This window comes from Pseudochaenichthys georgianus, chromosome 10 (assembly GCF_902827115.2).
Source record: "Pseudochaenichthys georgianus chromosome 10, fPseGeo1.2, whole genome shotgun sequence".
NCBI classification, from domain to species: Eukaryota; Metazoa; Chordata; class Actinopteri; order Perciformes; family Channichthyidae; genus Pseudochaenichthys; species Pseudochaenichthys georgianus.
Genome location: NC_047512.1, coordinates 11,950,426 through 11,963,978, shown reverse-complemented (window position 1 = coordinate 11,963,978; position 13,553 = coordinate 11,950,426). Strand labels below are relative to the sequence as shown.

General features: G+C 41.2%; 1 protein-coding gene across 1 annotated transcript; it reads right to left on the bottom strand.

Moving 5' to 3' along the window:
* Positions 1-7,972: 7,972 nt before the first annotated feature.
* Positions 7,973-11,174, bottom strand: LOC117454146 (uncharacterized). The gene is made up of 6 exons (XM_034093253.2): positions 11,121-11,174; positions 10,680-11,009; positions 9,822-10,175; positions 9,601-9,726; positions 9,204-9,265; positions 7,973-8,912 (listed from the first exon to the last, which is right to left on the bottom strand). Exons 1-6 carry the CDS (start codon positions 11,161-11,163, stop codon positions 8,790-8,792), a joined length of 1,038 nt encoding a protein of 345 aa, XP_033949144.1. The 5' UTR covers positions 11,164-11,174; the 3' UTR covers positions 7,973-8,789.
* Positions 11,175-13,553: the final 2,379 nt, after the last annotated feature.

The window sequence follows — 13,553 nt, the reverse complement described above, 5'->3', positions numbered from 1 at the left end:
ATATTGTAATGTATTATATTGGATTGCATTTTTACCTTTCATAATTAAAACAGATTATTGTTTAACCCTCGTCCTGGTTGTTTTGAGTGTTCCTTCTTTTAAAGCAAACTCATAGGATCGGCACGGAGAAGAGACACCCCCCCCCCACAGTTCAATGGGTGACAGGAGACACTCCTGACCTCCCAGAAGCTATGTATTGCGCTCCAATCCGAGCTGCTGGAACTCCTGTTGAAAGAGGATATTTCCAGGGTTCCTCAAAGGGAGGAAAATCAGGGGTTTTCACTCCCGTTATTTTTCTAATCCCGAAAAAGACTGGGGCAATGAGACATCCTCGATCTGTCAGTATTCCACATGCTGACGATCAAACAGGTGCTGGAATGTGTTCACCAGGACGACTGGTTCACTTCCACCTGAAGGATGCATACTTCCACCCTTCATCCCGAAACACAGGAAATTCCTGCGTTTTCTCATTTCAGGGAATATCAGACCAGCCAATCGTCTGCCGTCGGATATTTCCTGGCTCCTCCCATTTTTGTATAGAGAAGGCTGGAGTCGCTACACAGAGGAGGGATGAGAGTGTGGTTTCCTCTGGACGACCTGCTATTTGCTGGCTCGCTCCAGGGAGGAAGTCGCTTTACAGACGGTACATCTCGTATCGCATCTGTCAAAGCCTGGGTTTCATAATAAATTGGAAGAAGAGCTGTCCTCTTCTCTCTCAGACAAACGTTTATCTGGAGTGGAATTAAACTCAGCCAGCAGCAGAGCGCGGCTCTCGCGGCAGCGAGTGGAGAAACTGACAGCTCTCCTCCGGCATGTCACAACCCACACAGCCCTCTCCGTGATGCAGCTGATCGGCGTTGGCGTCAGCTGGTCACGTGGGGATTCCCCTGGGTCTCTTCCAACAGGGGGACACTCCAGAGGTGGTTCATTCACTGCAGAAGCCTGCTGTTTTTAACCTATTGGTTTATAAACTGCAGAGCTCGCGGCATTCCTCTGTCCCAGATATGCCTCCTACACACGGTCATAATAAATCCACGAGCACCGTTATAACGCCTCGTGTGGACAGGATACACACACCTCTCATCCTCTGGGCGTGTACGCGCCTCATGATGAGAGACGGAGTGAAATGCAGCGTGTGGAAACTCCCTCGCAGCCCTTTTGCCTCACGGGCAGCGGCGGCGATGGCGTGGCTCGTCACCATGACGACCATTACGGCACATCACAGAGAAGCCTTTTCCCCCAGCAGTTCCATGGGATACAAGAAACACTCCTGTTATCCCAGGAACAGTGTCTTGCGCGGTTTTTACCCCCGCTATTTTCTAAATCTCGGAAAAGAACGGGGGAGTCGCCCCGTTGCTGTACAATCAAACATGTGTTGATTTGCACAGACAACAGGCCACGGCTATGGAAGCAGCCTACCTCTATCGCCAGGGAGGAGTACGATCTGCGCAGCTTCTGAACGCAGCCAGGCGGCTGCTGTTCTGGGCGCGCACACACGTTGCTCTCCATCAGAGCAATGTATATTCCCGGCGAAATTAACAGAGGGGCTCGCAGAACGCAGCAGCCGTTGTATGCGAGGAGTATGGAGACTCAGACCTGTGTCACGCACACTGGCGCCTCAGTGGGATTTGGCTTTGGTGTTACGCGCACTAAAGCAAAGCACCATTTGAACCTGATCAGGTTCCCCTTAAACTGTTTTCAGCCAAAGTAGTACTACTTTTGGGCTCTATCAGCGAAAAGGGTGAGTGATTTGTCTGCTCTCTCTGTGGCTCCGTTAGGTCTCCGGATCCAAGGAGATGGCAGTTCAGCTGTTTTACGCCCTAACCCGGCTTAATGCCTAAGGTCATCACAACTCTTTTAGGTCAAGAGTGATCACCCTGGCTGGCTTATTCCTCCCTCCTCACAGGTCGGAGGAAGAAGCCACGTCTCATCTCCTCTGTCCTGTGCGCACGCTGTCTTGCTATGTGGCGCGCACGGCGGCCTGGCGCGGTTCTCAGCGCCTGTTTGTGCATTATAGAGAGCGCTCGATCGGGCAACCTCTGTCTGCACAACGGCTGTCACACTGGCTGTGTGAGGCTGTGTCACAGGCATATGTCTCCTCTGGGGCGGAGCCCCCGGAGAACATCAATGAATTTGAATTTCCTCCTCCTCGGCTTTGCATGCGGAGGAATGTCAGTGGAAGATATTTGCACTGCTGCATCTTGGTCTTCCCCCTGTTCATGTATTCATTTTTATTTGAGGGATGTCTCCCTTTCCTCTCTGTCACACCCTGTACTGGGTGTCCTGTCGGATTGAGTGATGTCAGGGAGCCAGCTGTGCGCCTCTCTCCTGCCTCTCGGCATGCGGAGAGCGGCCCTTTTTCCCTCTTATAGGATATTCCTTTTTCCTCTGACACACTTTGTACGGAGTGTCTGGTCAGAGTGAGTGATGTCAGGGATCCAGCTGGGCGCTCTCCTACCTGTCTGACACGCAGAGAGCTGCTGTTCCCCCTCTATGATCGCTGGTCAAGGTGGGACCTTCGTTTCTACTTTCTCACAGCGGCCGGTATGTATTGTTCCCAGCCTTCACCCCGTCGGGAAGATAGGCATGTTTTGCTATGTTCCAGGGACGGTGATGCGCCATTACGCATGGCACAACAGGCAGGGGGTGTTATTGAGCAGGTGTGTCTGTGCTTCTAGTGCCGGGCGGACCCAGTCGGGCGCAGAATACATCATGCTTCGCCCTTAACCCAATAGCGATAGCCTTAGAGTGCGAAGCCATATACGAAATAGAACTGAGGTGACCTACTGTAACCCCAGCTTCTATGAGTAAATGGCGCAGCCCTCTAAGTGCGGGCCCCACTGGCTCTACGAATAGCTGAAGAAAAGTTATTTTGTATGGGAGCAGAGTGCCGGGCAACCTCCCTATTTATACCGGAAGGAGGCCCGAGGGTGGGGCCAACCTAGCGGGTGGGCATGGACTACAAGTGTTTCAGTGCTGTGCGGGGGCGCAGGGGCATAACCCAATAGCGATAGCCTTAGAGGGCTGCGCCATTTACTCATAGAAGCTGGGGTTACAGTAGGTAACCTCAGAAGTGTGGTCTGCCGCAAGCGGAAGCAGGAGCGGGGCTGTCAGCATCAGCTTGTCGATGGTATTTTAAACTCGATGCGCTCTGAAACTACAGAGCGGCCGAGGACAAAAAATACACATGGGTTAATCACGTTAAAATAATTAGTGCCGTTATTAACGCGTTAACTTGACAGCCCTAATAAATATACTTTATAAATATGTAATATATATATTCAATAATGTATTATATTTAGGGCTGTCAGTCGATTAAAATATTTAATCGCGATTAATCGCATGATTGTCCATAGTTAATCGCGATTAATCGCACATTTTTTATCTGTTCTAAATGTACCTTAGAGGAATATTTTTCAAGTTTTTAATACTCTTATCGACATATGAGTGGACAAATATGCTTTATGCTAATGTTATTATCATTTGAACAATGACAAATATTCTCATTAATATTAAACAACAGCCTCTGAACATTACAAATATTCGCTTCAATTCAACCTAGAACCTCTCTCATTCAATAATACAATACAAAGTGTGTGTGTGTGTTTATGTGTGTGTGTGATGGATCGTTGGAGCTATGTGCAGCTCAAGGCATATGCTCGAACGGGAGCTGCCTGGACGCTGCAATCATGTTGCGCGCACTATCCATGCTGAGTGTGCTGACTTTTCGTGCAATGTCCCACTGTCTGGCTTCCTGCATAAAGTCAAGTGCTCGGCGCAGTTGTCGGCGAAATGTCGCTCCTCTGTTTTCATTGAAACAGCTCCTTATATCCGTTAGCGCAGCTAGCTAGCACCAGATGCTAACAACAACAATACACCACACGTAAGGCAGGGTTGCCAACTTTGGGTACCTGGCTGGAGTGAGATTTTGATATCATGGTTTCAATTACACATATGCGCATGAAATGACTGCTATCGTGTCAGTAGCAGGACCTTAGCATATACATAGGATATATATACAATATATACAAATACACAATATTGGACACAGACTATAAAGGGCACACAGTTTCATTCACTAATGAAAGTCAAACACATGTTTGTTTTCACTGTTTTATTGTGTGCCACGATAAGCAATTCATTGACTTATCGGCTCCGGAGTATTTTTGTTGGGTAATCTACGGTAGGGCTAACCCATACAGTGGTGGGGCTCAAGTCAGTATTTGCAATGTAATTACATACACGCTATATCGCCCCCTTGACAGTGAAACGCCACGCGTGAGGTTTAGATTATTTCCCTGTCTCAATCCAAATTGAACTGTATGAAACAAAAAGGCACATTTGTCTTGTAGTAAATAAAAAGGGCGACCTGGAACCGACCCCTGCAACTTCCCCACAGGTGAAAGAGTTGACATGCTGAAAACCCAACCCCTGCACACATTCTGGTACTCTCTTGAGAAGAAAAATAAATAAATCTATTACTCCACGACATATTTAAAAAAATGAATGCCATTTTAGTTTTCTGTTACTTTGTTCTGAAAGCTGAACCTGCTGCTCCTCACAGAGAGAAGAGGGAAGAGGCTGTGTGAATTACTTTACATTGTGGATAAGGGTGGATAGCCCCCATTGTTCTGTGTGTCAAAATGAAAGACAGCCCACACACCTATCAATCATCAAACCGTGGGGTCTTATTTCATTACGTAATGTTGTATCGATGTAGGCCTATTAGAGATGTACTACAGCAAAAGTATTCTCCGTCGGGACTTCCTGCAATAACACCACGCCGTTATCTTGATTCTGATTGGCCAGAAGACATTATCAAAGATGTTCTATTGAGAAGACGATCACTACGTGACAACAGTTTTCAAAACCGTTTCTAGTCTTCGGTATTCTTGTTTTGGCGTGAGAATAGTTTGGGCAGCGTGAGAGCGTGAGATTGAGAGTGAAAGCGTGTGTCAGACGCCAGATGCGTGAGAGTTGGCAACCCTGAAGTAAGTACCAGAACTGATAATAATCCAATGCAGATTCCAATAATGTAATATAATTAGGGCTGTCAAGACAAATAAAATGAACGCTGCTAATTATTTTAACGCGATTAACGCATGTGTATTTTTTGTCCTCGGCAGCCCCGTAGTTTCAGAGCGCATCAATTTTAAAATACCATCTACAAGCTGATGCTGACAGCCCCACTCCTGCCGCCCGCTTGCGGCAGACCACATTTCCACGCTCACCGGCAGGCACCGACTGGCCATCGGGAGGACTGGGAGGTTGTGTGTATGTGTGGCGCGAGTGAGCGAGAGAGAGACCTTACGACGTAAGGCGTACGTCTGAAAGCAGAAGTCTAGAGCAAATAATTGAAAGAAAATATTCAACAATTACACCAATTGTATTTTATATTCAGGGCTGCACATAACTGGTGCGCAGGTGCGCACCCCCTGCCAAAAAAAGGAGAGGGCTTGGTCACTACCCAATCCGTCCCACTGCCCGATCCGTACTGCGCATGTGCGAGATGCCGAGTTGTCCGCCATATTGGACAACTCCGGACGGCAACCCAAGATGGACACTTGACACAGTGGCTTTTAGCAAAGCTCAAAAAGAAAACTCGAGAGAGATGAGTTATTGTTATTACAACGTGACTTCACTATTATTTAACAACTATTTTTATTGGGTTCTTTTATTTGGGGTTAAGTACATTGTCAGAATAAGTGAGGAATGAATTTAACTTATGTTAGACAGCGATCATACTGAATAAATATTTACTGTGAATGTATTAAAACATGTATGGCATATGTCTGTCCAACAGAAGTTAAATCCATTTCTCACTTATTCTGACAATGTACTTAACCCCAAATAAAAGAACCCAATACAAAGAGTTGTTAAATAATAGTGAAGTCACGTTGTAATAACAATAACTCATCCCTCTCAAGTTTTCCTTTTGAGCTTTGCCAAGGTGTGTCAAGTGTCCATCTTGGGTTGCCGTCCGGAGCTGTCCAATATGGCGGACCATCTCGCACATGCGCAGTTCCGATCGGGCAGGGGGACGGATCGGGTAGTGACAAGGGGTCTACCTGCAGACCTCCACTCTCAGGACAGTTCCGGTGCAGGACAGGAAGTGCACGCTAAGAATTCCAAAATAAATCACCACTATGAGTACAGTGCCACTTTCCAAACAGGAAATGCACGCAAATACAAAATAAAATCATATATATAGATAGATATCAAATCAAGTTTTATTTATATAGCACATTTATAAACGATTTTTGGTCGAGCCAAAGTGCTGTACATATAATAAAAATAGTCTACAGTAGAGACACTTTACAGCAAATACAACAGCACAGATTGTTCAGAATATCAGTATGAGAAAAACGACACCCTCTATCCTTAGACCCTCACATCGTAGGAAAAACTTCCAGAGAAAACCCACAGTTTAAGGGGAAAAAATGGGAGAAACCTCAGGGAGAGCAACAGAGGAGGGATCCCTCTCCCAGGACGGACAGACGTGCAATAGATGCCATGTGTACATTGAAGAGATAATACATTTTACAGTATATAGACCGAATGTTAGGAAATGCATGTGTCTGTAATAAGAAGATGAATCCACGAGGATGTCAGCTAGCTATATATATATATATATATATATATATATAGATAGATATATAGATACAAACACCAAGTAAGTGTTGATTTTAACTCTATAAGAGTTAAATTAACACTTACGATTTTGCTGTGAGCCGCAGAGCCACTTTCCGAACAGGAAATGCACGCAAATACAAAATAAAATCGTACACTTTATATATAGATATATATATATATATAGATATAGATAGATATATTTATATATATAGAGATAGATATATATATTTATTTATATATATAAATACGAGATCTTGTGTTTTAGTTACACCCGCTAGACAACAGTGGAAGGTTCGAGAAACAACCGTGTTTGCCGGGTGCACCGCGGCGGAGGTGGGGAGGTTCCAGCTGGGAACCTCCACCCCGCTGCGGGACCCGTGGGACCCCTGGACGGTGCGTCTTGGTCACGCTTCATACCAGGGAAGGAAGAGACACGCAGAGTGGGGGAAGTCAGAATCGTCACTTCCTGTACTGACAGTGGAGGTGTCCTGAGAGTGGAGGTCTGCACCGGAACTGTCCTGAGAGTGGAGGTCTGCAGGCAGGCTCCCTTGAAAAAAAGAGCACCGGATCATTTGAAAAAAGGCGCATTTGCGCATCAACATTGAGAGAGAGAGAGATAAAAGAGAGAGATAGAAAAGAGAGAAGAGAGAGATATTTGCGAGTTCCATAAGAACTGGTAAGATAGCTATCGCGTGAAGGGTCTGCTTTATGCGCTCCGCACAACGAGGCTCCAGCGAACAGTTCATGAGCGTGCTCACTAGCGCACCTTCCCCCCCCCCCCCCCGTTCATAAAGTCAAGTAGTACCCCTCAAAAGGTCCGGTTTATTTCATTTTAAGGATGCGCACCAAGCAACATCTCCAGGTGCTCCTTTGAGAACCAGGGCAAAAAAGTTATGTGCACCCCTGTTTATATTATATTATTTGCAAGCTCTTGCGGGCCGCATAAAATGAGGTTGCAGGCCGGATTTGGCCAACGGGCTTGGGTTTGACACCCCAGATCTAGGTTTGCCAAATAATCTCCTATGTCGGTCATTTTTGACCGGGAACATCATAGGTGTAGCAAAGTTGACTACAACACAAGAATCTCAATGAAAGTGGTGATCAGCAAATGCTATATGTTCAAATGTCCACTATGGAGTAAATCATTAGGCTTTGAAGTAATCAAATCTAAAACAGAATATTTATGAATGATAAAAGTAGTCAATCGGTCAGATTTGACCCAAACACGACAGGGGGATAAAAATGAAAGGTGACTTCTCTACAACACCATTAAAGTGGTAGGTTTATTTAATAGTTGGTGTAAAAATAATCATGCATAACTTATTTGTGTAGTGCTGTGTTCACCAGAGCAATGGCAGCCAAGATGGTGATCAGTGAGGGGGAGTGTCCAGCGTTCTACACTTAACTTTATGACCTTCACGAGTGCACCATTTGTGTACTCATATTATACTGCATCTTGCCATTGTTGGCCTTTGGACACACTCAAGGACTCAAAATAGCACATTTAATTACAGAAGTATGCAAATAAAGACATGGCAATAAAGTACGCTCAGTACTCTCTGCTATTAAATTCTGATCAATGTAGTTTTGAAACTCCAAAAATCATATCATTAACAAGTCCCTTGGTGTAAGGTAAAACAGTTATGAAATGTCGACAATGTCAAAATGGGTTAAATATGCCAAAAGAAAGAAAAAGACTGATTAGGTTTCTTCACCTTAGTATTATAAAAAAATCATTTAAAAAGGGAAGCAAGAAATCAACACAACTGCCAATTGCGGTTAGATGTTTTTACAGAGCATTGACTGAGACAGTAAGTAGATGACGGTCATGGAAGAAGTAAACAGATTTGAACATTCATAATGTATACAAAATAGCAGAGGAGAACATTTTGAAACAGTTATGTCTGATGGCCCTAAATAAATCCTAACAAAATCATTCCCCCCATGATTTTTAACATTTTCTTTAATGAAAAACACACTTAGTATTTTAAGATAAAAGACGAAACATACGAACACATGGAATCAAATATTGGTGAAACATCGAATAAAAGAAAAATATCTGTTTGCTGCAATTTTGGCTTTCAGCATTAATCCAAATGTAAATCTTTGTCAGAGGTCAGTATTATCAACCAATTTACATAGACTCACATTCACATTCAGCATTTAACTTGAGAGTACACACTTTCTTCATTCTCCATCCCTCTCTTCTTTCCTCCTCTTGTAGCCTTCCTTCCAGAGAAATGCAACGCAGCATAGTTCAGATCATGTCCACCTTCAGTCTGTGCAGCAAATACAATCTCCATTATTAAAAGACAGCTTTGTTGATAATGATTGTTTGATTACATAATTATAATGGTCTATTATTTATTTGTAGCGGACTTCTGCTAAGAGTAACAATCTGTTGCCATAGACACAGTCCTGAAACACAGCAAGATGACTAACTTTTTAAAATGATGTTAAACCAATATTAATTGTCAAAGGATTTACCTCTTTAGTAAGAAGCCATGTAATTAACTGCATGATGACAATTATGTTAATCAAAAAAGAAAGAATGTCATATGATTACTTACAATATCCTGCACAGGTTGGCTTGAGTTGTCATGTCTCGAATGCAAAGCGACATTTTCATTTCCTAAATAGGAAAGGAAAACATTAATATTATTAATTTAAACTGAGTTTTCCATACAGATCCCCAGCACATGGCATAACTTCAAATTATCTACATTTCATTATGGGGGTTAAGCATATTTAACATAAATGGCGCAACCAATATGGAGAATCATGCTGCAGATGTTTGCTGATAAATTCATATAATAATATTCAGAATAAGAGATTTGTTAAGTGTAATAGTATCCAAGAACATGAGGTTAAGGTTAATCGTGTCTCTCATGATGTCATGCTTCTAAAACTATTTAAAGTAAAAATAATCGGCGTATTAAGATTTTTGACTAAATCAACAAAAGTTACCTTTACATCGTGAACAACCTGCTCTTGAAGTCCGGCGGCAGAATAAAGTAATATTTCCAATGATAGAAACGACCAAGCAGAGTATTGCTATCGCCAGCGCTATAACTTCAGAGCTTGCATTTCGCTCTAGAAAGCAAAGACATTAAACACATTAATGATGTGCTTCATTGGTTCGTAGACATTAACCTCCATATTAAACAAAATACATCGGTATAACATACCAATTTTCAGTTTTGTTACATCTCCAAATAATATCTCTCCACATGTGGCCACAGCACAGTAGTAAGTCAGGGCATCAGATGAGCTGAAGTTCTTTGAGAAGTGATAAACACAACTCTTCTGAGTGTCCGGCAACTTCTCACATTCCTCTTGTCTTCTTCCATCAGTGTAGATGATGCCAGGACGAGATTTATCTGAACCGGCTCTGAACCAGAACACACTGATGTCTCCTGGACATGTTTTATTCTCAGATTTAGAGAGGACCGAACACTGAAGGGTCATCGAGTTTGCTGGAGGAGCTGGATCAGATAATGTCGGCCACTGAACAGAATAGTTTGAAGTCCTCTGAGTGTTTCCTGAAAAATACAAAACTGTTTTAGTCTGACATTTGTAAAAGTATTAACATGAATCTGCTGATATTTAGCAAATGTTGAGCTGCTTTATTAGTAGAGATTTCCTCAAAGTGAAATTAGATTGTTTAAATATCGATTAGAGCTTCAATAAAGATAAAGCAGAGGATAAAACGTAATTACCAAGTTTTAACCATACAGTATATCTAAAGATATAGTGCATGGCAGAATTGGCAACACTTTTAGGGTTGAGTGGTTAACACTGTAATTTTCTCAAATATATTCAACATAGCTGGTAAATAAATCAACATCCAAAGTAAATACAAATATCTGAAAGCAAATAGAATAATTGTATCTTAATTGTATGTCTAACTGAATTTGTATTTTAATTTGTGTTCAAATGCAATAGATAATTGAAATGTTACTTTGCTTAAATATTACCAAAGTGCAGCTTTGGATCCGACCCGAAGCATTTACAAAACTCATTCTAATGAACTAGATCACATTTACCTTTTAGTAACAAATGTGTCCCACTCCATACAGGATTTCCATAAAGCTCTGAGATTGAGCAGTGATACATTCCTTCATCTTCTTGGATTGTCGTCCGAATCGTCAGGGTGCTTAACTTGTTATGGCGTTTTACCTCCAATCTTGAATCAGAAAACGTTGGTGCAAACTCAGGTTTTGTAGATCCGAGCAGTGTCACAATTAATGTCAGAGTCTCTCCAGCATTTTGTTTGAACCAGTAGAGCGGTCTACTGCTAAACTCAATATTAGGCAGAGCACACGTTAAGATCACAGATTCACCAAGAGGAACTGTAGTCACTGGAACCAGCGTATCTGAAATAAATGTCAGAATACAACACGTGAAACAGGACACACATCATGCAAGAACACAAAGGTTAACCCCAATAGTAGGCATGCACATTTTTGCTGAATACTTGCCCTTACATCCTTGATGAAGAAAAAGCAGTGTTGCCCATAACAGCAACATCTTGATATTGTCTCTTGTTGGGAGACTTTTGGGTATTTCAGTGAGTACAAATGTTGAAGTCACATGATCATGATTGTGTGTGTCAGAGTGTACCATGCATCTGATTGGCTCTCATAGAATCAAGATTCAAAAGTGCACTTCCTGTCTCACTTGTTGTGAAGCATATCATCTCATTCTTCTCAATTGACCAAAGTAATCTTAGCACATTTTCCAAACCAGGTTAGCTGTTAACAGGGTTACATTGTGCTTCCAGAGACAAAGTATAACCTGATGTTCTCAGAGTAAGAAAAACTAAATAATTAATGTAGGATATATGTGTGTACACAACAGTAAAAATAGTAAAGAGTAAAATAGATAAGGTAATTCAAAGTTTATCTTGTGTTGTTTTAGCAAGAGACAGCTTGCTACTATTATTTCTAGCATGTTTAGCAACAAACTGTAAATCTCACTATTGTAATAGGAAATGGAATTCTCTTAGCTACTTCGCTTTGGTAGCTTTTCTTTTGTCACTGTTTTTTTAATATACAGAAAGTGTAAAGAGACATTCTAGGCAAATGGGGCAATATATAGAAATGTAACTTAAGTAAGAAATTGATCCTTACAAATTACAGGGGCTTTTTGCTAATGTTAAGGTAACTGAATGTTAACATTTTACATTTTCTAAGCATGCATAATTCATCTACCTGTGTCTTGAACAATGAAAAACGTACAGTAACGTTAGCCTACATACAGTATAGGCATAGTACATTTAAAAAATAAATTGTATTAATTGTGAAGAATGTTGTGTTACTCAGCAGTTTCTTTGGTCACTTTAATTAATTAAGCCTCCAAAATGGCAAATTTGTTGTTGACACATTTCACATTACCTGTCAAGGAGTAAGTAGAGATACTGCTCCCACTAAGGCACTACATAAAAGTTGCCCAGCAATTGAATGATTCAGATATGTGTCTTTGTACGCTGGAAGATAGCAAAAGGCAGACTTCAGCATGCTGCCGTTTAATGAGTCTCAGTTAGCCCTTTGTTAGCGACTACCATTTATACGTAACTTCTTAAAAGTTCACAAGACTTTTATTTACTGATGTATTTTATGCTGTAGACTTTAACAATCTTTTAAGCTTTAGTTAACCAAAGACATATTTCAGGCATCGCACCAAAAACACTTAACAAATTGGGCTTACTTTCAGGTGATGCTTTCGGTGTAATAAGCTAACAAATGTACGTGTTCTCCTGCAGAACTATACAGTGAGCAATTAATGGACATTTTAGAAATCTATCATCATCATTATGCAAAGCGTCTGCTAGTGTTTTCACTTAATTGTAATTTATATATTGGTAAAAAGCTTTGTCGGATTGTTATCAGAAAGTAGTTCACATGCCATGGACACAAATGAGGAGTTCTTTTCCAAAACGCTATACATCCATGTTAATAGTTTTCAGGAAATGACATTTTTTACCTAGACCCACACATTTTGTTAATATTAAATGTATCCTGTTAAAATGGTTTGTTGGCTCAGTCTGAACATATTGAACAATGATTATTAAATCAAACAACAATATTGTTGATTAAATCAAAGTTTTTTTTTTTTTTTTAAACGCTATAAATCCATCCATTTTTTTTAATTGATGGTTTATGTCTTTTTTTTTTAAACGAGAAAATGCAACATATGATATCAGGGACTCATACTATAATGAATATAAATCAAAGAAGTGCAAATACATGAAATAAATAAAACCCAAATAAAATAAATAGTAACATAAACTAAATAGTAAAATAAAAATAAATATTTGCAATTTCACATTTCAATATTGTCCAATTTATAACAATAAATAACACATACAAATAACACTATTACAACAATGTTAAAAATACATTCAAATCATTTAGTAACACATTTAAGCCAATAGTCATTTAGTGCCGAACCTGTAAAAAGTAATGATAGTAATGATAACGATATTCAATAGGCAAGTCATTAAGTAATACATTCAGTAAGGCATTCAGTAAAGTGTTGAATCCGTAAAAAGTAGGACCATTGTCCACTATACATCACTCTGGCCTGCATTGTCAGTCACCTGATACAGTGCATCATCATAAAAAGCCCTCACCACATCAGACACACCTATTGCTCCTAATAGTGTCAGCACATTGCGCTTCTTTGCGGCCTTCACAGAAGTCTGCTTTGGAAGTAACTCAGGCTTCAGGTCAGCCCACCGCTTGCCCCGCTTTAATACACTATGGAAACAATACTCCCCATTGTAAGACGTCTTTAAACCAACCTTGTTGGTACTCAAGTCAAGCATGCGTGCTTCACTGATTTTAAAGCTCCTCTGAGCCTTAACACACACTTTTGCAGCTGACCGATAATCAAACGCCTCCCAGTCTTTGCCATAA